This window comes from Neolamprologus multifasciatus, chromosome 18 (genome assembly GCF_963576455.1).
Source record: "Neolamprologus multifasciatus chromosome 18, fNeoMul1.2, whole genome shotgun sequence".
Taxonomy (NCBI): Eukaryota; Metazoa; Chordata; class Actinopteri; order Cichliformes; family Cichlidae; genus Neolamprologus; species Neolamprologus multifasciatus.
In genome coordinates this window covers 9,221,431-9,247,251 of record NC_140456.1, presented here as the reverse complement: position 1 = coordinate 9,247,251, position 25,821 = coordinate 9,221,431, and the positions used below count along the sequence as shown (strand labels likewise).

Genomic DNA, 25,821 nt, shown 5'->3' with positions numbered 1-25,821 from the left:
CAGCCTGGCACAAAAGCTAGTTCGCCCATCAAGTTGCACAAAATGGGTTATTAAAAAACTGTGACAGATTTTCTTAAAAACAGTTTGAATCTTTCGCTAAGATGCACTTTAGCCCCCCAGAAGTTTGTTTATGTCGTCAGTTTTCATTTGTTGCACTTACTGAGCGCTTTTGGCACCGTGCAATATTACAACAATATGTTGCTTGCCATCTCGGTCTCCTAATGTCGTTGAGGCTTTTCTTCTCTCGAACAAAGCACTTGACCCTGTTTATATGAAGTAATTATGGTGCCTCATTCAACACAACATTGCAGCAGGAGACATCTTTATTGCACACCCATCCTCCAAAAATTCCATTCAAGCAGAATTAATATTCTTTAGAAAATATATTGGAAGCATATACCTTTAAAAAAATCAAAATAGACTCTATTTACATCTAGTTATGATACTTCATGCATCCTTGATACATGAGATAGTGTGCAATATGCAAATGCATCCAAGACATATTCAAGAGGGAGTGAAATCCTATTGTTTAATTCACTTTTAGGGGTCATTTTAGTGAAGCATTTTTAGCAAGCTGCTGAAAAATCATAAGTGCAGCCATCTGTCCAAAGCATATCCATAATTTTAACGCCTTCCAATTGTTACTATAGCTGGGGTGGTTTTTTTTTACACATGCTAGGTTGTGACTTTGCCTGCAGTTGTCTTTTCTCAAATGTACAGCAGCCAGTCAGTTTCACAGGCATCCTCACTCTCTCTCCATCCGTTTGCTTTAGGTGAGGGAGCTGCCTGAGTAGAGCGAGCCGGAGGCAGGACACATGACGCCCACTCATTTGCTGTGAATTCACCAGAGAATTAACTGTTATTCTCACATGAGCACAATCAGACATCACATTGTACTACAGAGTGGGAAGGTTAAAGACCGTTTAATGTCTGTTCTCACGTACATCTCTGATGGGTAATACAGAGAAAAGTGCAGACCTGAACTTCTTGACATCACTCTGTGTTAGAAAGCACCATTAAAGTAGCCTTTACATGGGTTCCCTTGCAATAGCACACATCACAGCTAAAGTGAAAATAGCCATTGTTTTTCCAAGTTTTTTGATCCTTTAACAGTTCAGGGGCTTAATGATCTGTGTGTGCGTGCGTGTGCGTGAGACAACTTGTGTATGTGTGTCTTCATCTTTAAGCATTTACTTTGCTTGAGGGACAGAATGAGTAGCGCGAGGAAAAGCTGGAGCCACGATGACTACTCAAGCTCGAAACTAGTAATCTAAGCCTTGGAGCAACGTGGCGGATGACACTACTTCACCATTTATATCCTTATAGTTCACAAATACAATTCATTTGTGACACTAGCAGTTTGTGAGCAGTTGTTAGCTGTTAATTCTATTTGCTTGTCTGCTATAGCGACAATCAGAAAGTGCACAAATTCTTCTTTTTTCCTTTTCTCAATTATACCTACTTGTGACACAAGCAGGGGAGCACTGAGCTTTTAAAACCCATCCATTCATTTTCTTATCTCCTTATCCAGGTTTGGATAAGAAGCTAAGGATCCTCCTGTGGGGAGCTGGAGCCTATCCCAGCTGTCATTGGGTGAAAGGCAGGGTACAGTCAGGACATGAGCTTTAAAATGCTTCACCAAACTGTGACTTTTGTTTTAGGTTTGTGGTCTCACACTAAAACAAAATATTTGTCACAGCTGTGTAAGCCCTGTGCATTCCACCAGTCCTATTCCCCATAACAAATCATGAAATAGGAATGGACTGGGGTGAGAACCGGCCTCAAATAGTGTCCTGGATGTCTTGCAGGAGTGGTTAATACAAGAAAGAAGAAAAAGTTAAAAAAAAAAAATATATATATATATATATATATATATATATATATATATATATATATATATATATATATATATATATATATATATTTTGTTTTTGTTTTTTTTTAATCTAAGGTGTTTTTTCATCTGACCCAGAAATCTGACTCAATCTCAGTTTTACAGCCTTCTTTCTAACAATGATATTAGAAAATGGGAAACTGATACAGGATGTTGAAAGTTCACGGTTTTTTGTTTTGTTTTTTTCAGATTGTACCTAGACAGGGAAAATTTTATGTGTTTTTGTTTTTTATATGTTATTATGCAATGGGTCTTTACTGAGCCAACATAGATATATATATGTGTGGCTGATGTACTAACATCAATTTGACACCCATGATCCCCAAATAGTGTCCACTGGGGTAAGTCCAGGTGTCCAACATATGTTATTATCACAATATATTATTGCCAACCCCGTATCACAGCAAAATGTGTAATAGACATGCCGGTCCACCGTGTCCATTCCACACTTTGCTTCTTCTAAGTGTGAAATGGACACGCATGTAGAAGTTGCAGTAAGCTGGAGTACCAGCAGAGGGAGATGTTTTATTTTAAGCCAACAAGAATACAAGCGTTTAAACAGACATTTTTAGCACATTTACATGTATATACATATTAACCACCTAGCTTAATGATTTCTGGTGATTAAGGACCCTGAACCCTACTTCATACCTTCCTTGGTCACTAGCGACTTTTTGGCTTTAAATATATTATCTCCCCTTGCTGTTACGGCAACTTCTGCATGCCAAACGGCGTGTCTATTGCACGCTTTGCCATGATTTCAGGTTTGAATTGCACAAAAAGCTATGGATAAACTAATAGGTTGTTTAGTACTTTTTACATACTAATTTTCTCTAAATAACCATCAGTACAAAAAATCTGCTGCCTAATGGGAGGAAAAAGAAAAAATGCTAAATGTCTTTTGGCTTCGACAGCTGGACAGGGGATGTTAACAGCCCTCAGCCTGAAAGTCATCTGTCAGGAAAAGCTGGCTAAAGCTAACACGGTGCAAGCTAAAGAGGCACTTAGAAACTAAACATCCTTCTGAGAGAACCTTGTCTTTTTTAAAAAGAGCACTGGATCTAAACCAGAGGCAGCAAGACTTTTATATGAAAGTATCTGAAATTCAGGTGTCAGGCTGAGTCCAGATGCTGCAAGTGAGGTGGCAAAAATGGTAAATGGTAAATGGACTGGTTCTTATATAGCGCTTTTCTACTCATCTGAGCACTCAAAGCGCTTTACACAACTTGTGCATTCACCCATTCGCACAAGCACATCTTTCTAAGTGCTTTTTATAGTTAACATTCACACACATTCATACTCCGATGGATGCATCGGAGAGCAATTTGGGATTAGTATCTTGCCCAAGGATATTTGGCATGCAGACTAGGGGAAGCCAGGAATCGAACCACCAACCTTCCAATCAGTAGATGACCTGCTCTACCACCTGAGCTACAGCCACCCCCAAAAATCAAACCAAATAAGAACTGGTGACTATTTTGTGTCACATTTTGAGGATTAAGGTGCGCACTGAAATGTTGGTCTGCCCTTTGGTGTGACTTGAGCACAAGTGGTTTGAAAAGCACTGATCCAAAACACATTTGGCAAAGTAAATTAGCAGAATTTGTACATATTCTGTAATTAGCTCCTAATGATACTCTGCTAGTTTCTCCATCCCTGACTTCCTCTCACCTCTCTTCTCTCCAAAGTACAGGGTCTGCTGTGCAGTGTTGGACCACTGCAGTGAGGAATTGTCGCTCTCTGCCACCCGGCAGGTCAATGTCACCGTACCCCCCACGGGCACCGTCTCATCGGAGGTCATTGGCTGCAAGGGGTCGTCTTCTAGGTAACAGGAGAGAGGGAAGAAAAAAATCACGAGACTGAGTGATAGAAATGCATCACAAGTCAGTGAGATGCAGTGCTCATATGAAAACACAGGCAAAAATAGTAGCACACACAAACACACAAATCAGATAAACCCACAAAGTGCATTACCCGCCTCGATCTCACTCTTTCTCTCTATCTCCCCCCGCCCATCTCTTTCTCTGCCTGTCAGATTATCTATATATCTCTATCTGTCTTTCTGAAAGCTCAGACACAATACGCACGCACACCGACACACAGACAAGCTGTCAGAGGGGCAAAAAAGTAGACAAATGGCTATCTACTTGTATGTCTGCGAGGCCAGTGTAAGAGCAATGAGTCAGTTGCAGCCCTGGCATCCAGGGACCATGCGACCTGAGGGACCAGCAAAGATGAAGCGACTACGGCAGACAGTGGCTCTCGACGGGTCAAAGCAACAACAAGAGCACTGTCTCATACCTCTAATGGCATTCTAACTCTCCTTTGTCAATATCTGTGTCAGTTTTTAACTCCATGCATATGCATCGGCTGGTCCAGAGGAAGCTCAAACAGGACAGGCATTATGGAAATGAGCAGGTCAGAGGAAAAGGAGAATGAGAATATAAATGACCCGACATAATGAAGGGATTCTAAAGGCTGTAGCTGAAACTGGAACACTGCAAAAATCACTGAAGAGTGAACTGTCTGGGTGTATAACAGTATTCAAATTGGCTCAAATTATGGTATTTAACAGAGCTCCCTTGATAACGGGTGATGAGGCAGGCTAATTCTCCTCTGCATTCAATGAGGGTGACAAATTGTGAATCAGAACCAGAGATCTATACTAAAATATGGAGTCCCTCGTTACGGTAAGTAAAGCCTAACATGGTCGCTGCGGTTTCGTTTGTTTGCCACGTGAAGTTCCAAATATCTTGGCCTCGTGTGCACCCTTCGCGCCCTCTCCTCTGCTACTATCTTCCAAATATGCCGGTGCTCACTCCTTCAAATCTCAACCAAAAGGAAAATATGACATAATTGATGACAAGACCAAGCCAACGTGGGGGAACATCTTATAAGAAAATATGCCTCAAAGCGGTCTCCTCACCCCTGAAAATACGGCGCATATAAATAGTTTAATTGGAACCAAATTGTCAAGCGGGAGACAGGTTTATATTCGGTGTGGAGCGTTATCGCATCCTTGCACCGGCGGTGGAATTGATTTTTTTTTTTTCTGCAGGAAGAACATCTGCTTAAGTGCGCTTCAGCGGAACTCCCATCAAGACACGCAAAGGAGGGGCACACAAAGGAAGGTTGCAGAAGACGAGGAGAGCAAACTAACTGAATGTAGCATCAAAAACGCACATTTGCGGTACATGAGCCGAGAGCACCTGGGAGAAACTATAGGCATCTTTTTTTTTTTCCCATTATAAAACTGGCCTGCAAGTCCAGCATCACAGAAAACATCAGGCAGAAAAAGGCTTCAGGTTTGCCTCTGGGCTATAAGGTTTCAGAGCAATAATAAAGGTACAGCTGCTCTTTGCCAGCGGGATTCAAAAGACACTCAGAGACTTCCAGAGCCCTTCATGTCAGGAAGTCGCTCACTTGCTCTCTCTCCTGTTTTACTGCAGCTCTGACCTTGTGGTTAGTTTATCTAAGCACCATGATGGCTGAGGGCTGAATGTGTGGTCAAGTGTACCACGGATTAGTGTCTCCTTTAATAGCATCTTGGGCTAATTCTTGTGGCTGATCGCACAAGCTCCTCCACTTGGCATGAACACTTTGGGTAAATTGGCTGTCCCACTGCACTACCCATCAAGCCAACCGCAATGAACGCCGACAAGTTAGCCAAGCTTGCGTTGTCTAGCTGCCACAGAGTGCTGGCATTTTCTGATCAAGGACAACCTGAGTTTGAGGCTCAGTGTGACATTTGTGCTGGTAAAACAATATCAGTAGCCAATTAGTGACTTTTCAGTGAGGAGACAGGCTTTTAAAGTGGACATATTTTAAGGATCCTTTACATAATGTTGAATATTTATCACCAGAAAAACCCCCAGAAATGTCACTTTTTATCAGTGGAACACTAAATGCCAGACAAAGCTTTTCCTTTGGTCAATGTAATATCAACCATTTAATCATTTCATCAAATTTGTGTTTGCAAGGAGTAAAGTTTTTAAAGCCATCACGTCACATTTTTTGCATAAATTACACTTTATCTCCCAGATGTTTCTCCAAACTTCAATCTGAAATAAAAACTCAAAAGCGACAATTAAATGTCTCAAGGTTTCAAACTAAGCACGCCCCTGTAATAAAGAACGACCCAGAGCCAAGGAGGTTAACTTCCAGAAAGGTAGCGGCCTTTGTTATTATACATGTTTGTTTGTCTCGTGGTTATTTGTCATATATCGGTCTTTTATTTTCATTTAAAATTATTGATCTGGGTTGCTGGTTTGTTAAAGGTTAGAGAAGTGAAAGGGTCTGAGGAAGATTGCAGATTCGATCCATGAACTGGCGTGGTAAATGTGAAAGCTGCACTTGTAGCTCGTTCATTAACGCTGCTGGAGTGTCTTGGAGCAAAACATAATTTTCAGCTACTCCAGTAGCACTTAGCAGACGCCCAATACATCAGGCTCCGGTTGTTGTTAGCTACAAAAACATTGTGTGTAAATTACTGAAAGCTAACAAATAAAGGTTAATCTCACTCTTATGGACCATAAGGCCTAAAATGCTTTAATCATGATTAACAGGCACTCTGCATCTTAAATTTAAAGCTCCACTAATGTATACAAATTATTTAAATTGTACAGTATACGAGCATGCTGACGTTTTTAGCACAGTTGGTCAAATATTAATCAAAGAAAAGTTTGGCTTAATTAAGTTGAAGGACCATGTGTGTAGAATTTAACTGCAAGAGCATAATTTATCAATCTTTTAGCAATATCTCAAATCCACTTAAACCATTATTATATGGTCAGAGGGGTGCGGTTAGAAGCAGTGGGTATAAAGATGGATGCTAGAGATATTACAGTATTTGAAATGAGTTATTAAAAAGTTTGTGTGGTTAACATATTTTATGATACAGTCCAGTGTAGCGCACCCAAACCATCTGCTGGTTGAAACTGGTTCATACAAGTGCTAAAGAGTCACTCGCCACTAGAATCTGGCTCCAATAATCCTGGGATTCAGATACGGCTGTGCTTTTTACCTTTGAATCTCCTTAGCAGCAAAGTTAAAGGAGGGAAATGAAGTTCATCCAGAGTTTAAACTGTTAAGTCAGGTTAAACACTCAAGCTGCAAAAATAAAAGGAGAGACCTATCTATCCTTAGCAGACGTTAAGTTAAACTCTGTGGTTTGCTCCTCTTTTTTTTCTCTCCTCACATCCACGCCTTCCCTCACCAAGCTTAGAGCCAGAGTAAGACACGGGTATTTAAAGCAACACAATTTACACTTTCCCTAGCCAGAAACAAGGTGAGAGAACACAAGGGTAGAGGCTGACTGGGATATCAAGTCAATGGGATGAGGGAGGGAAGAAAGAGGACACAGAGAGAAAGATGGATGGATACGGGTATGCAGAGGAGGGTCGGTGATAAAACGAGGTGGGAAACTGTGCGTGTGTGTGAAAAAAAAAATGAGACAGAGGGGAAAGAAGGAGCTAGTGAGACAACAGAGGAAGTGAGAAGCGCTCGAGGGATCTTCAGTGACAAAAAAGGAAAAACAGAGAGAGAGAGTTAAAAACCTGAAAGAATAATTCCACATTTTTTAAACATATGGTTTATTTGTTTTCTATCAGAGAGTTAGATGAGAAGATCGCTATCAATCTCATGTGTATGCATTACATATAGAGCTGCACTGCAAACTTGTTGAGTTTATCCAAAGAGAGACAATATACCAACTAAAACCTCTCTTCTGTTACAGTCAGCTGCATTTCATATCACATTTAATTACATTTTGGGCGGTTTATTGTGAAAATGTATTCATGCGCACTGAGTTTGGATATCATTTTCAGCTTGTGGTTAACTTCAAAAATTCAAAGTCAATCTGTGAAGATGTCAAGACAGAAAGTACTTATTCAGTCAAACAAAAATTGTTCACACAGTGCTGAAGAAAAGTGTTGCAATAATGTTTTGAACGTTGACAATGAACCGTACTCCCCAGGCTTTACGTTAGGATGAAATTAAGCAAATGTGTTTTTTCTTTGCCTTTACAAACTTCTGCAAACAAGCAGCTTTAATGATTAAATACAAAACTGTGCAGTGGGGCTTAAGTTCATCCTGTATGGCCTGGTATCTATGTATTTAAGCTAAACTACATAAATATGCATAAATAAGAACAGGCAAAACTAGTTTAACCAGGTCCTGACTTCAGCTTGGTACCACACACATAAACTCACACACCCACACACACACTGGATTGATTTTAGTCACCTTATTTCACTCTCTGGAAATGTGTTTCCCAAAAAGTTTGAACTACTGTCTTAATAAGAAAAAAAGTTCCCTCTTTATTCCTCCAATTTCTCTCCCTACAAAGAACAGACAGTGAAAAATCCAAACCACCTTGCACATCTCCATGTTCACCCTCTTTTTCCTTCTTACTCCATCTGTCTCCCTCTAGCTTCTCCCCCCTCCTTCTCTCCATCTGCCCTGATGTCCTCCCTGCTTTCCTATCGTCCCCCCTCACCTCCTCGCCCTTCTGTCAAGCCTCCTTCCCCTCCTCCTCTATTACTGATCAACTCGCTTAATTCGCCCCATCCTTAATTCCTTGTTTTCCTCAGTTTTTTGGTCCCCCAGGGTGGATTTACGATGTTGTTGCTAATTAACTCAGGTTAATAAACTTTATTTACTGTTAAACAACTGTGTGCGGGTGTGTGCGTATGCGTGTGAGAGTACCTTCACATGTAGGTCTGGTCTAAGTGCGCACGTGTGTTTATGTGATAAGATTTTTATCCTCATATTTGCGCATGTGTGGTTTATATTTGTAAGCAGAGCGTATTTGTTGCTTTGCAGGGAGGTAATTATTTGACTGTGTCTCAGTACGTGCACGTCTGCGCGTGTGTGTGCGAGCTCCGAGAATCTTATTATCGAAGATGTTTGCATGCTAGTGCGTGTTAGCGCTCAAGCACACAGTGGTATTTGGTTTTTTTTTTTGTGGCTAGGAATATATCTGTTTGTGCACAAATACGTGGGAAGAAGCGTGTGTATCTGTGTGATTTATGAGATGCTTTTTATCTCCATGTGGTTGAGGCGAAGTGCATGCGCACGTTACCCTGTGCTTTCCTGTGCGTGTATCCATATTCCACTGCAGCTGCACTGAGTCCAAGGCTATGGTGTGTGACAGACACAGTCATGTGTCATGGTGCCACTGATGCTGTACACATTTGATGGGAAACTCAGCCAACAATGTGCGGGTTGATACGGCGTGGTAGGATACAGGCCATTACACACACACAGAGGCATCCACTTGCGCAGACTACAAGAAAGCTGACCCTCCCCCCAAACACACACACAAACAGCCCTACAGACACACCCTCACGTACTCACCATTCACCCCCAAAACTGTACACAGGGGCATACACACACAAAAAAAGAGTTACACATCTCTCAGGCACACACATCAAACACGAGGACGTTAATGGATAAAAATGTGCTTAAAGAAATGCAGCATTAGATACAGCTGGACTCCAGAAGGGGAACATACGAAAAACACATGCATGCACACTCTTTCCCCATAATGCACAGAGGACACATTCAGAAAGACAGACACACAAACATACACCCACCCTGACAGATACAGAGCAGCCTCCCCCACACCATCCATCTATGCCCAGCTGTCCCAACTACCACCCCCATCCCCCTGGGTAAGTGTGTGCATATCTGGGACTGTAAATATGTGTGTGTGGGTGTACATGCCCTTCTGCCCACCTCTACCATCCACAAGTTTACTCCTCCCCAACTATTGCACCCCTCACTCCACCCTTTACCTCTCCACCATTACCGTCCGGCTGTTACGACTCACAAGATGCAAATTTAATCTATTTTCTTTCTTAATTCCTGGTGAATTAAGAAAAATCTGCAAAGCATAACAATTTTGTTTTTTAAAAAGAAGCAGACCCCCCATTTATGTGTGACTTATGAAATGCAGATCGTTTGTAGCGAAAAGGCTCTTTACAGCTTTGCAGTCTTTAACAGAATAGCGATTGTTGCAATCCTCATTCTGATGCCACATTATTTGGGACCGTGAACAAATTACTTATAAATCTTCAAGGGATGTAGATGAGTGTGGAAGTAAAGGGGGGGGGAGTGCTGGGTGGGACTGGATGTTGGGATTTAAGGACCCCCTATCTGCCACCTTAGGACAAACAACCTCCTTAGCCCTTAGTTTTTACCCCAGCCCGCCTTTTTTCTTAATCAGTGGGGGATTCTCTGAGCCCACAAAAGGCCCCACCACCTCCCATAAAGTACCCCTCCACTACCCTGCCAACCCACCCTCCCTATGTTCCCTGTCAAACATAGTTAGCTCAGAAATCGGGCAATCCCCTCCTTACTTGCATCCTCCACGAGCTAGAAACCCCCCCCCCCCCCCCCCCCCATTCACACGCACTCACACGCACTCACACACCGCCACCATCATAGCCCAGCAGTGTCTGCAGCAGCAGTGAGGCGCCAAGCCGGCCGCCCCACCCTGCCACTGGAACAGCACTATGAGAATGAAAAGGGAGCGCAAGCAGGGAGAGAGGGAGGAAGGGGGGGATTCGTTTTGCAGAAAAGGGCTTCACTGCTGACAAAAGAAAAAGAATAATGATTTGCAAGGAAGAGAAAGACAGAGAGAGTTGGGATGGCGAGAGAGCAAGGCAAAGATAGAGAAAAGCACAGGGGAAAAACAGGGAGAAAGCAAATGAAAGAGGGAAAGGGAGAGTGAGAGGTGAGCGAAGGACATGGCAGAAATAAGCATATATAGATTGATGAGAGCAATGAGGAGAGATGACAGGGTGACTTAGAAAGGGGGCAAAAAGACAGAAAGAGTGGGAAAAAAGAAACAATGAGAGCAAGATGGGGGGGAAGTAGAGCAAAGACAAAAGAAAAATGAGAAGGCTGACATACAGTATGGATGAAAAAAAATGAAGAGGTGCTGACATAAGTGGTGAGGTGGGGAGAAAGAGCAGCAATAAACGGCAATAACTGTTAAAGATAGGATAGGATATTTTCAAATGTGTGGCCACAAGAATATTCACACTTATGTTATCATTCCTTGTCTTGCTACTGGTTTGAACTTATCTCTTTCTAAGGTCACTTTACTAGTGCTCAAAATTTGTTTCATCCCTACCAAATCAGAGTGAAATAAAATTTCAGTAGTCTGAGGGAGTCAAATCAAGTGGGTATCTTCCGAAGCTGGCCTTTTAAGCATTAAATTCCTTCTCCATGTTTCCTAGGATAGTATTCCTATGATGGGAGCAATATTGTTTGGTTGTCACCAAAGTGAGCAATTGCTTGAGTGTTGTAGACCCAAAGAAGTCTCACACTCTCTAAATGTCAGTAGTTTTACAGATATTTTAACAGGTCATAAATTTGCACCGGTTCAGCTAAGATTAGGTTCAGCACAGGAAAGTTCTGTACCCTATGATTTAAAAAAAAAACTACGCTTAACATCCAGATTATCAGATATTAACCGTACCCATCATCTTTCCCTTTAGGCACCTTATAATTTTAGTTGCCTAAACCCATCTGCACTTTAATCACTTATTTGAATGTTTCTCATCCTCCATCATCATACTTGGAATGCACAGCTGTCTGTGAAAGAAAGTGCATAATTTTCTGTCCTTCTCTTTGTATGAAAAAATGTACAGGCATAAAGAACTGTGGCTAGCTTTGAGTAAAAGCTGTTCATTTCCTGCAGCTCTCGCAGCCACACAGGTTTGTGGTTGGGCTCAGCCAGCAACATCAAACTGTAAGGCTGAAGAAACCAACCTCAGAATGTAAACACTTCACACTAATTTAAAATAGTGAAAGCACAATTTGACCCCGTTTTTTGACGCAGTGGAGTAAAACTGAGTATTGCTTCAGAACCAGTATGCCTACTGTACATAGAGATAAAATGTGCGACTTGGATCTGAACCTATACTTTAATGGCATATATGCTTTATTGAGTTGCTAATCAGGCTGAAACCCATTATTCAGCTGCTGTTTGTTACATCATAATTACCTCTATAATTATCTCTGCAGAGTTTCAATACAGCTTTGTCAGCTAAGCTTCTTTAAAAATAAATCGGACACAGTCGGGTTGGGAAGACAGAGGAAGACGGATGCTTTAGATTTTACAGAGAGAAGCCCTGTCCTGAACCAGTACACACACGATTTAAAAAAAATCCCCCACCACAAATCATCACAGGATATCAAAAATGGCAACCAAGCTTTATCTGTCCATCTGCACTTCCGCACACACACGCAGGAAGATAAAGAGAGTTAAATCTTTAATGCTTTGGCAAATGCACTGACTGCCCTTGCCAATAGGCCACTTAAAGAAATGAGTAGTCAATTACCAGAAGTCTGCCCTTTTGACTAAGATCACTGGACCTGCTATGGTGAGACTCAGAATCTGCTCTCTGTCTATCTCTGTGCTCATCTCTCTGTGAAAGATGGGAGTTGTCTACCCATTTTTCAAAAACAGCAATAACAAGAAGTCTGGAAAAAATGTGTGTACTGTTCTGGAAAACAAAAGCGTGCCGCAATCAGATACTTGGACTGTTACATGAGCAGGAGAAGGACACACACACACACTGGCTGTTCATTTAATATAATTTACGTTGGAGTGAAATTACACCTTGATGATGTTGCTTAATGATGTGTCTGTAATGATTCTGAACAAACTGATTAAAAACTCGCAAACTTTTTGTTTTTTGTTATGAATGACAGGTTTTGTTTGATGTAAGGCACGACAGCAGAACACAGCCTGCTGCATTAAGCGACGGTTAAACATTACAGTTTGTAATATTATCACAGAGTGTGGCCTCAAAGTATGTGAACAAACCTATTTGTTAAATTCAGTTTAAATTCCAAAATGTCTAAATCTTAATTTCTCAGAAGACGAGAGTGATGCTCCCACATTTTTGGCAACAGTGTCTTGACTGTCAGGTCATATTCTCGGGATTCAGTCTGTGTCCAACATCAGCGCTTGACCCTTATAAATGCTCTTACAGCTGAAAAGTATTAAGTCCCTGCAGCCAGGCTTTTGTGGACAGCCTCTTAGAAGAACGGAGGCCGTCGCAGCTGCCGATAAGTTTCCGTCCATCCATTTTCTTAGCCACTTATTCGAAAACCAAGGCGAATTTAGAATCCCCAATTAAATTTATATGCATATATTTAGACTGTGGGAGGCACTTACAGGCAAAGGAAGAACATGATACAAACCCTTCACAGGAAGGCATGGGAGGCCACAGTGCAAGTTTAGATCCTAGATTAGTTTATGAGAAACATGAAAACATACTCTGTATGGCACAGTACAGAAAGGCAAGTATAGTCAAGCAAAGTCACCACCTTCAAACTCAGCAAACTCACTCTTGTGCTCTCACATAGTCACACACACACCTATCCGCTCGTAAAGCCTTCTGATAACAGGAGGGACTTACAGAACAGGGAAAAGAAGGATTGGGCTCTCGATGTCAATGGAAGGGCCAAGATTTAAAAAAGGGGAATTCAGTGAGGAGGGTAAAGGAAAAGACTCAGCAAGCAGTGATGGAGGGACAGAAGGAGGACAAGATCGAGGAAGAGGGGTGAGTCAGTGAGCCAAGGGTGACGAGGGAAGATATGCTCTCAAATTAAATCATTTGGAACAAAAGAGGATTGTTGCCAAGCAACCCAGCCAGAACAGGGTTACCAGGGCAACAGAGATGACCCGAAGCTTGACCTGAGAAATGGAGTCGCCCTTGTCGTCCATCAGCATACACACATGGGCACACAAACACACACCTCCGCCTTGCTCTCCGTGCCTGTTGCTTTCAAGGTCCATCTGACAAACACAAACAGACAGAAGGTTTCTCCTGGAAAACGCAGAGCACAACCGAAATGTCAACCCGAGGTACAAACAAAGTGCAGTGCTTTCAATCAAGGCCAGTTTTAAATCTGAGTGGGGCCAGGGTTAGGCAGTTATGATGTTGGGCAAAATCAACAGCTAGTGAAGCACAACACAGAAAGTGTCCAATGTCCAAGATGAATAGATGAATAGATAGATAGAATAGATGAACATTGCTGTATGTTTCACAGGGTTTTGGCAGCAATATCAATATACAAACACTATTTAGAGCTAATGGATGGCTCCCAGATTCTCGTTTGTGAGGGAAAGCGCATATAAAGGCTTATTTAAGGACCTATTAAGAAGTTTAATAGAAAGGAGAATTTAGTTTAAAATTATGGTGTTACTTGAAGAAAAAGTGCTAACAAAATCAAAGAAAATGCGGAAAAAATTACTCGAAACAACTATCTGCCAACAGAGCAGGACAGTTTCACTTATCAAATAAGGTAAGTCTAAAAAAAAATCATTAAACTCATACAATCAGGCTAAAAAACAGTCAATTTGTTTAGTTACAAAGAAAAACACTGGGGAAAGGTTCTCAGAGAAAATTGCATATTGTGTTTAAAAAGCACAATCCTTATTAAAATGATTATACTGGTACTTGAAATTGTATTGGCTTGGTTAAAGAAAGAAATTATTCTCAGCGTTGTGATAAGTGGTGAATCATTGTAAACAGGAATTGAGAAAGCTTTGGTCTTTTTTTAACATCGAGCAGAGCATCACTTCTGTTTCTGAAGAATACACCTAGAATACATCTGATATCACAAACTCATCAACTCTGCAGCCCATTGCACTCATGGTGTCACAGCTGTGTTACGCTGTTGTGAAACGAAGTAGTACACAACATGAGCAAATGCGTATTGAGGCTAACATGTTTAATTGCTATTTCACTAGCTGGGCCGATGTCCTCATTTTAGGTTTGGCAGTGTTTTAGTAGGTAAAGGTGAATGCTTGGACATGAATTTAGCTGCGGTTTGGGGAAGGCCTCGAAGGGGACTAGCGACAGCTCCCGGGGGTGGCAGATGTCCTAAATAGGAGTGAAGAAGTTAAATAATTGAAAAGGTGAGGGAGTGAGGGTGCGGCACGTAAACGAGAATGAACAACTTACAGAACTGAGGGAACCTATATAGATGAGAACCAGAAGGAGCGTGTTTGGAGGCGCGGTCCCGCTCCTGAAATTCTGATACATAATATCCAATACAGAGCTTCCTGAGACAACGACTTGGGATGCAAAACTACTTTTGTGCACTTCATGCTTATGATTAAGCAGTAATAACTGTAAATTATAAGAAGACCATTTTGGCTATTTATCAAAGTCAGTGGCTGAGATGATAAACACATTACTGCTGTTATTTTCTGTGTTTTGTTCATTGGAACATGTGATTGCTGTGTTGTGGTATAAGAATGACAACTGAATATTGAATTCCACTGGATCATTATGTGCTCTTATTACACAGAGGTGTATTATGTATGAGAAATGAAAAGGATTGAGTCGTTGAAATAATAAATCCTGCCTTTGACAAAGTAATATCCTACTTATCAGTGCTGAACAGTGCACAAGATTTTTAAGGCTGATTGACCAATTTCATAACCATATATCACCCTGTATTTATTGGGATATGTGCTTGATGAAAAGTGTTTCGGGCTGTTTTATTATGACACTAGAGTTCCTCATGACTGGAAGAGTGTAGAGCTGAAAAATAAATGTGTGTTGACTTGGCTATTTGATGGACAAACTATATGTAATTGTGGCACTGATTCTAGACTACATCAACCACAGCAGATGATTTCTACCCTGAAATTCAATGTTATTTTATTTGTTTGCTTCTTTACAAAAAAACAAAACAAAACATGTATGAATAGCATGGAAATCTTTTGAGAAAGATTTCGGACAAAAAGACGAAGCGTTAAGCTGTCAGTACGCTTCACACAAAGTAAACATTGTGCAGCGTATAAAACATTCTCATCCAAACCTCTTTGACATGGGAAATGGTTTGTTTCCCCAGTGTCATTCAGAAAAAGTATAGCCTAAACATTTTTACCTTTACACATGGTTGCACATTGGTTACAATGTACAAACCACTTTGTTTCAGCCTTCAACATAGTACTCACAAGAGCAGCCTTTATAGTTTCAATCATCCCCCCTTCCAGTACAGACATGATCAAAAATCCACTGAAATTACTTTAGAAAACAGCCTAGTATGGTTTAACACATCTGTTTTCTTAAATGCACAATTAAAAAAATTATTAGAAACCTGTTCGGATGCACTCATACTACAAATCATGATACTTGCAGATGCTACTGAAGTTTCTCTGGTATCATGTCAACTCTCCTGTCTGGCTGCTTCCACTTGAAATCACAAATAAACGTGTTCTCTCGTCTCGTCATGTAATTGTTGCTGAAGTACATGAGAATGGGTGTTCGGGCTGGGTGTTTTTTTGTTTCGTTTCAGGCAGACCTTCTTCCTTTCTTCTTTCCACTCCTCTCTTCTCTGACTGCTCAGCAACATGACATGAAAGGACGAAGTGTTTTTGCAAGCGCGCTGATGATGGGGGGGGGGGGGGGGGGGGGAGTGCATGGGAGTGCGTGCACGATTGAGCGTCTCCCTTGAAATAGCACAGAGAGACAAAGCAGGGTTGAGAGAAGCAGAAATGTTAATGTGGACCAAAGTTTGCAGTCTGTGTAATGTGTATGAGTCTTTGTATTTCATGCAAGGCCTGTCTTCTCTTCGCTGAAAGTATGTGTTTGCAGGTGTACAAGAACTCTTTCTGCTTCGCTATCCCGACATGTTTCTTGTCTCGAGGGAAAGATTTGAGAATATGTCTTCGTTGCTGTGTGTGTGTGTTTGTGTATGAGAGAGAGTGAGAGGAACCATGATCAACGCTCCTCTTCCCCATCATGTCTACTGGAATGCGTGTATGCCTTGTAACAACAAACCTCAACTAACGAACGCAACCTTTCAGACGGCCCCCACGGTTTGTCTTCCCAATGAAGACAATGGAGATCAATGAAAAAGCAAGACGAGGGATGAAGAAGACAAAAAAGACAGGGAGAGCGGTGGCAGCTTCCAACAATGGCACCACAGACACAAACAGTGAAACAATAGAGCCTGGACAGTGGCGGTTTAATCTGCGTGTGCTATGAGTGGCGGGGTACCTCTACACATTGTCAGGGTGCCCCTTGCGGGGTAACTGACTAATTAGGGTCACTCCAAGTGGTCTTAACTGTAATGACTGCCTAGACTGGTAAATTGGCGCGGTCCTGTGACCATCTGGTGACGCCCTTGACGGAAAATATGAGGGCAGCACCTCACAGTATACGATGCAAATGTACACAGATGCACACGCGGCTGAAATGTTCTCGGATTTTTTTTTATTCAATATCAAAAAATGCAAATTCAAATCATAATATACACTCATTTATTCTGATTGATGTATTTCTACTGAATTGCATTACACTGAAATTAAATTATCACTTAGCTGGAGACCTTGTGAAATTTTTATCAACAACCCCTGGACCGTAATCATTTTACAAATGCGAGCAAGGCAGCATACAGCGCACACCTACACACTATAAATACATGCCACACAGAGGGCACTAGAAGATGGTGTTATTACAGTAAATATAGCAAATAGGTGGGTAAAGAATCAGGACAAGGCACTACTTATGCAACCAATAATCTTTTATGTATTAAAAAAAAAACCCGTTTTATTCCTTTAATGTCTCAGTGTAACTGACATCCGTTTGACAGTACTTACCATAATGTATTCAAACTGAATTCGTCTTTGCACAGCATTTCCATGTAAATTTTATTCTTGTTCTTCAAGGTAAAAAAGGCTCAGAGAGAACACTTAAAGCACCACATATCACTAAAAGACTTTTCTTGACAATAAAACTCTTACCATCTCCTTAAGATCAATTAACCCATTACACTGATCCCATGGTAGGTTGAGGGCTCATTTATACTTGTTGGTAGAACAGAATAATCCAACTATAAACCCAAAACAAAATCATTTAAAAAAAAAATCAATGTTCAAGATTTAAAATATTTTTCAAGTCTCTCTTTGTGCACATACAGTAGAGAGGAAGCATCACTTTAAGCAACAGCCTAACTATCTGACACAACATATAATAAGGTAAATACTGGCTAGATCTATCATCCTGTCCCTAATGGGTGCTATAAATTTATATTATCAAGTTATATGTCAAGCTAAAAACCTGGAAAAACACCCAACACCCCCTGGTACATCGTCGTGCATGCAAGCACAGGCGGCATGATGGATGTACAGTAGACTGTGCAGATGTGTGTGCACTGCACCAATCAGTGTCATTTAAAAGGACCACATCAACAAATCTGCAACTGCCAGAAACTATGAAACAAATGTTGGAAATTTACCACTATGGATTTCATATTCATCCACTTCTTGCACTGCTATAGAGTTCAGGGATGCATGGGCGGCTGGAGCCTGTCCCAGCTGTCGTGGGTTGGGGTACATCCAGTCTATCACAGAGGTATTTCCCAAGACACAGCGTATAATACATTAGCAAAGGTTGGCTGAAAGGCCGCTGTGGTGGGGCGTGTTCTGCTGGTGGAGACTGCCACGTGCCACGGGGATTTGTACTTGTCATGTGTCAAAGTAGCATCCCTATAAATGCCACGGTATGACTTCCCGCCAAAACACTGTAATAAAATGAGAAATCTCATTCAGTTTGCCAGTGGTTTCAATGTTGTCGTGGTTGTCTTAACTGTTTTCACACACCCTACTTGGCTCTTTCCTGAGAGAGTAAAGTCTCACAAACTGGTATTTCAAAACAGAAGTAATCCAAGTTAAGCAGTCTGCATGTCTAGAAAATAGTTTCTAGTAAGAATCTATTCTCTTTTTTTGTTGGATAATCTGACATTTTTCACACTGTACAAAAAAAAACATTAACATCCAATCCACAGGCTTGCACACTACATTTAATTCCCCCGGCAAAGCTACTGTACAGCAGCACATTACTATGATATACTTGCGCTCTCCATTCATACACTCAGTCCTGAATCTGAATCTTATTTAATGTCACGAGCCACATTTGCCTGGAGTGGAGCCCTACAAGCTCAGCTCTGAGAGGAAAGGACTGAAGTCATCTTTCTTTCCCTGCCGTCTCACTCTGTTTCAGCTTTCTCTGTCTCGCTTGCTCTGCCTTTGTATCTCTCCATCTCTCTCTCTCTGCTGTGATCACACCCACCCCCCTCTCTCTCTCTTCCTCTGTCTCCCTCTATCTCTGCTTCTCTACCTCTCTCTTTCCCTCTGCAGTCAGTGAATTCCCCCGGGTTCGACAGCAGGAGACTATTACACTCACAGACGGATTCTCTCTCCTCCGATTTCTCTCTGTCCTCTTCCTCCCAGCTCTGCCTCTCTTTCATCATTCCTCTCTTCCTCTCCTTCTCTGTCTCCTCTGTTCCTCCTGTGCTCTAAAGCCTCTATCCCCTTATTCATTCTCTCCATCAGCATGAATGTGTGTTTTTGTGCATGCACAGGTCTTCCCACCCTCCCTCCTCTTAGTCTTATTTCCCTCTTCATCCTTCCCTTCCTCTTTCTCTTTTTCTTCAGTCAATATAATTGGCATCGCAGGAGTGCTCCCTGCAGAGTATGCTAAAACAGCAAGCACAAAAACAGAGGGAGAGCAAGAGAAGGAGGCAGAAAGGGAGAGACATAAGGATAAAGGCAAAAAGACAGAGAGAAAGCAAAAGGGGAGGACAGAAAAACAGAGAGCCTGAAAAGAGAGAAGAAGATATGACGAAAAGGGGACTTAAAAGTGATGAGAGGGGAGGAGATATAAACATAGAGAACGGAGGGGAAAATGACATATAAAAACACAAGGAGGCAAAAAGAAAACAATGACAAGAAGATTTCTGAGAAAAATGAGAAAGGGTTGAAAGAAGGGAAAATGAGGAGAAAGGAGGTGGATAAATAAGAGAGGAAGTAAGATAAGGCAAAGCAGATGAGGTAAAAGTAAAAAAAGAAAAAAAATCTGAGAAGGAACAAATAAAGCAGGAAGCGAAAGAGCTGCTGTGACAAAATTAAGAAGAGACAAAAAAAGAATCCCGAATTAAAATTATGGGGTGTTCAGAAAAAGGAAGGACGACAATGTGGAAATAAGACAAACAAAAAGGAAAGTGAAGACAGAATTAAGATGCAGATGTAAGACAAAGGCACATGCAGAAAAGGAAATGAGAGAGAAAAATAGGGGAGAAAAGTCTCAACCACAGCAATCAGCAACCAGAGAAACCAGAACGCATCCATTCAATTCCATTCAAAAACCAGCCAGCCACTCAAGGCAAATTCAGCCATATATCTCCTCCTGACTAGACACACAAGTACCAAACCACATTAAACTGCAAGACAACCATCCTGAAATAGCCCAGACCTCAGCTGCAGCAACAGCAGCACTCTCTGCTCTCTCCGTCTCTACCTTTACAAGGTCTCTGCAGGTTTCACAAAGAATAATTTAACTTAAATGACCACATTTTATCAACGTAACTCACAGATTCCTTACAGGATTCAGGAAAGGAGAGCATCAGCACTGGTCCCAATTAACAACACAATGTCAGCAACAGGAAATCGTCTTGGCAAAAAGCACATTCATCAAAACTTCAGGTGACCCATCCTGAAAAAGAGAGCTGACGAAGCCGTCCAGCCCCCCCCCCGACTATGTTCTCACTCAATTGGCAGAAACGCAGGTCAGGGCAGTGCAAAGTTTACTGCGAGTATAGTACTTATATTGCCAAAGACTTAAACATCACAAGACTTCTGGCTAATGAGTCTCACACTAATGAGCTAATGAATCTCCTGCTGACACTCAGACTTGCTGAAATGAAATGCTATATTGTGCAGTCTACAATGTAACACACATGTAGGGCTGCGACTAATTTTTGTTTTTGTTATTAATTCGTCATTCATCGTTTCATATATTAATTGATCACCTCAGTGGGGAATGTGTCAAAAGCTAAAACAAATGAGTATCGCAACATCAGAACGGAGCCTTAAAGATGCTTAAACTGAATGAATGTCGCAAACTCAAATGTGTTGAATTCCCACTCCTCCTTTTCTCATTCTCTCTAATAATAAAGAAAGCTGCACTTATGTGAACCTGCACCGCCGTGCCACTTGTGGAACAATCAAAATATGCTATGCACATCCTACTGTTCAGTCCAAAAACAGATTCATCCACACACTAAACCACTCCCCTTAAAAGTTTTTTCCAGCTAAACAAACCATCACAAAGCAACCCTTACGTGGTCGTTCTGTGGCCCTTCACTCGCCACTCGGCCTTTGAACGAAAGCATCTGCCAAATGGATGAATGTAAACACCAAGTAGCGCTTCACACGCTGTTATTTCAGCGTATCTCATCACAATTTAACTATATGACAATTACGAAATTACAGAGAAACACTGTGGGTTATCTCAGCTTTACACTTTTATTTGGCTTTGCAGCTCACAACTTTATGGTTTTGGCTCAGGTCGGAAAATGTTATTTTCATTCCTTCATTTATTTATTTATTTATCTTTTAAAATTGGCTCTAGAAACTCACTGTAGCTACTCAGCAATAAAAAGCAAACGGACACATACTTTCCCCATACAGGCTTTTCCCTCAGGAGTTGGTGGAGGCCAAAAATAGAGCTAAAAAGGGTAAAAAATTGGCCTAGCAGTCACCAGATGGCCAAACAAACACTAACTGAATGATAATGGTTATTTGCTATATAAGTAAGAGGATAGTGTCAATCCATATTAAGATAGTGTTTTGGTTCTCTATTTCTCAAGCTCTCAAAAAAAATGTCAAAAAAAATGTCTAGTTTAGCTTCATATACTTTACAAAGAAACAAAGTAACACTTTCATTTAAAAAAGAAGAATATGAAGAGGAGAAAAGAATATTGTTATTAGAAAGACGAATACATGAAATTAATACTCTTAAAGAAAAAAGTGGACCAAATGCTGGACGAATAAATCCATGTATACATAAAAAACCTGAATCAATCATCAACATATCTAACATCAGAAAGATTGTATTTCATTTCTTTCACTTAAAAAGAAATCCAGATGACAAATATTTGCCATTACTGTTAATGAAAATATGCCACAAGCTTTAATACTGTAATGTAAATTCCTGTTAACAACGTACAAGATATCCCAGATTTCCTCTGAAATCTGACACTCTCTAAAATGCAGCACAGAAGCCCTCCGAGGCCGACAATCTCCCTCGTAATAGTGTCATTTGTTTATGGTAATTACTTTATTGTCAAAATCTGGCTGGGGTTTACAGATCTTCCAGTGCAACAAATAGAACACGATAAAACTGCCAAAATGAACTTATTTGAGATTCAGTACAGCTTATAAAAATTCTGATATTATGAACGGGCAGTGTAATAAAAAGGACAACATGAAATTATCTGTTAAGGAACATGAAGTCCAATTTTGTTTGCTAAAGCAGAAATGCTGAATAAAACATTACGCAGCCTATTGTACTGCTAACCATGCTCTGCTCTGAAATAATCTAAGACGGGACGTGCAGGACAAAGAAACTTATCATAGAGTGGTGGAAAAATAAGACCCTTAATACAGACGTTTCACATATTTTCACACTTCTCAAGGCCTTAAATTTAGATTTATTTTAAGGCTCTTGCAATTTTAAAAATCCGCGGATGCTCTCGCTTGCTCTGTATTTCTTATTATCCCTCTGTCTCCTTTGACTCTGCTTCTCTCCCTCGCCATGTGTGTCTCTTCCCCGCTCTACCTCTATCTAATCTTGCTTTCTGAAGCCAGGGAAGCCAAAAAAAAAAGAAGGGCCGATTCTATTCTATTCAAATCCAAAGCCAGGAGAGCAAACTCAAATCCAGCTGAATCGCATTTAAAGCCGGGTTCCACTCTAAATGGAACTTTGTCGACCGACTGTTGGTTTGGGCACAGGGGCTACTGTGATTGACACTCTGTCGACAGCACAGCTGAGGCGACATGTTGCAATGATGACTTCATGTTTTTATTTTCCATGTTTGTAAAGTATTTTATGAATATAACCAGAATGCCAGTTATTGCTAGTAATGCACAGATTAAACTTTTGAGTTACGAGCTTTTCTTCTGGAGTACACCACCATCTTGCTGAAACGTGTCAACAACTAGTAGATAGATTGCCATGCAACTTTGTTCACATCTTAATCTTCTCTAGAGGGTGAATCCTAATGACTTCCTTGAGACCAGCACTCTCCATCATATTCAAATTGAAGGTTATCAGTTAAATATTGGATGAATTGTGATAAAATTTGGTACAGACATTCACGTTCCATTCACGATTCTTCTTTCCGCTGGTCCCACAGCAGATCATCTCCCTCCATCTCAACATCCTCTTCTTTTACACTAACCCTCTGCATGTCCTCCTTGACAACATCCATGAACCTTCTCTATATTGGTCCTCTTTTCCACCTGGCATCTTTAACATCCACTGTCCCTCCTCTGCAAATCTGCACATCCACCAAATGCACGATCTGATATCGTCGTGTTGGTGTTGTTCCCAGATCATCATACTAAATGTTGTTCCAGGATCAACATTGCAAGTGACCAATAAGAATGTTGTGACGTCATACTTTTGCAACTTCGGGAAAAACTGCCGTAAAACAAAAAACTGTACTTAAACTGCGAGAAACCGCCTCTGTCTGCCGATCAACAGACCCTGACCCAAACCCTAACCCTAACCCTTTAATAAACGGTAAGCGGAACCAGTGTTGGGACTAACGCGTTATTAAGTAACGCGTTACAGTAACTACGTTATTATTGTGGTAACGAGCACGGTAACTAGTTATTATGCCAAAATCAGGAACGCGTTAGTCGTTACTGGGATTTAGATAGGGTCGTTACTCGTTACTTCGTGTGGTGGCTATCGCGGAGCTTCCACAGATTCAATAACATTAGCAAGTGTTGGAGGCCAGCAGGTGGAAGAGAAGGAAAAGAGACCCGAGGCGGCCGCCGGTCCAAGTGTGAACTGAACTTCAGGTAAGAAGTTATGACCTGCAGTCTATCTGGGTCAGATATAAACCAAGTTTAGGTGGAGTTTATTTTCGTTATTCTGACTTTTTCCGTACTGCGTACTAGCTAGCATGACAGAGTTTCTATACAGCTGGGTGGGTGCTATGAAGTTAATGATGTTGAACTTTATTTTGTTCATAAGTTATTAGAGTTGCCAACCGTCCCGTCTGGTATTCAGAGAAAATATTACGCGTTTCTTATTGAGGTGAAAAGGAACAGTTTGTCCCGTAATTCGGCTACATTGAAAAAGACACAAAGCTGGAGTTATTCTGTGTCTTTGCTGCACAGCTGCCTCTTCTTCTTTCATTCCCCTCCCTCTCCCGTTTCTACTTCAATCATGAAAACTGATCAATGATCAGCTGATCGGCTCTCTTGTTTGTTTATCGCCCACTTTGCGCCAGAAAGAGGAAACCAGCCGATGTCGCGTTAAACAACAGCAGCACGTTTAAGCTTGATCAGCTGTTGTTAGAATTTATTTAATATTAATTTCTAGTATCAGCTGATGTTTGCTGGAGCCACAGCTGCAAAAAAGCTGCTGGTCATGATGTCGGTTTGTTTATCTGGTGAGAGGGAAACATGAAACCAGGAGATGTCCTTACTGAATCATCAGAGCTGAGCAGGTGATGGAGAAACAGGTTTACCTTTTAGGTGACATAAATGAGTTGAAGGGAAGTTATGAACTGTTTCTGAGAGACAGATAACCCCAGGATCCTTTTTAGGTAGCTGACAGCTGGTAACTGTGCAGGAGCAGAGCTAGCAAAGTTTTGCCAGGGGCGCCAGGTGGGGCATTAACAGGGAGAGGTGGGCACAAAGAAATACTTTTCTTTCTTATTCTCATTTAAAATGTCTAGCTTTTAAAAAATAATTATCTGAATCCTATAATGGCCGGTCTCTAGTCAAAATGCCCGGGCCGATTTTTTGTCCCCGTCCAGCCCTGTATGCAGCTCATCTGCAGTCTGGTGTTACCTCCATCTTCCTATTCAGAAGGCAGAATTTCCGAGTTCTGAGTACAATCAAAGCACCACGACTGCAGTTTTTTGTATTGGATGTAAAAGGCGCACATGACGCTGTGACGTAGGCTAGAATCATGACAGCAGTCAATGACGGTCCAGGCGTGGGATTTCTCTCATGGAAATATGTATTATCTTTTCCTTTCTATTGGTAGGTGGCACAGTGCACTTGTGGCAAGTAAGCAAGCTAGAAGACTGGCAAAGTTATGGAAGCAACACATTAACAAGAGAATTCTGAGTAAAACCAAAGTTACTTTCCCTAGTAACTAGTTACTTTGAAAGTAACGAGTAACTTGAAGTAACTGAGTTACTTTTGATAGAAGTAACTAGTAATGTAACTAAGTTACTATTTTAAAGTAACTTACCCAACACTGAGCGGAACTGATATTGTCCTTGCAACATTGGAATTTCATAAATGCACGAATGGCTTGGCGCGCAAAAGAATAACGTCACAACAATGTGATTGGTCACTTGCAATGTTGAACCAGGAACAATATTTTCATGATGATCTGGGGTCAACACCAACACGACAATATCAGATCATCCTCCACCAAACCATCTCAACTCTGACTCTCTTTTGTCTCCACCCAAACACTGAATTTCAAGTTGACTTTTTCATGCCCCATCATCTATAAATAAATTCAGTCTGTCCACTTCTTTGGGTTATGACAAATAAAAAAAGCCTTACCTGAACTTTTTGTTGTACATATTAGGATGCGAACAAGGTAATTTCATTACTGTTAAGAATTTTATTTGATGCATTTTCTCCAGAGCTAAAGAATTAAAAAAAAAATCAGCAGATAAGAATTTTCCCTCCAAAAATTATGCTTAATTCAGCTTAGACTTGCTATTTAGCATCCACTGTGTGGTAGGCTCACTGCATCATCAGCACTTCCACTGACCTCAGGTAGCCACAGATAGCTGATGGCAGCAACACTGCAGCAGGTGGCTGATGTGTGAAAGTGCCAAGCAGC

General features: G+C 41.1%; 1 protein-coding gene across 7 annotated transcripts in view; it reads right to left on the bottom strand.

The window, feature by feature from the left end:
• cadm3 (cell adhesion molecule 3) overlaps positions 1-25,821 on the bottom strand; it is a 106,554-nt gene that overhangs the window by 63,004 nt on the left and 17,729 nt on the right. For all 7 annotated transcript variants that reach the window (XM_085141480.1, XM_085141482.1, XM_085141483.1 and 4 more), the window contains exon 3: positions 3,566-3,715. In XM_085141480.1, coding sequence (XP_084997606.1) covers positions 3,566-3,715 — 150 coding nt within the window. The remainder of the gene's footprint in view (positions 1-3,565; positions 3,716-25,821) is intronic.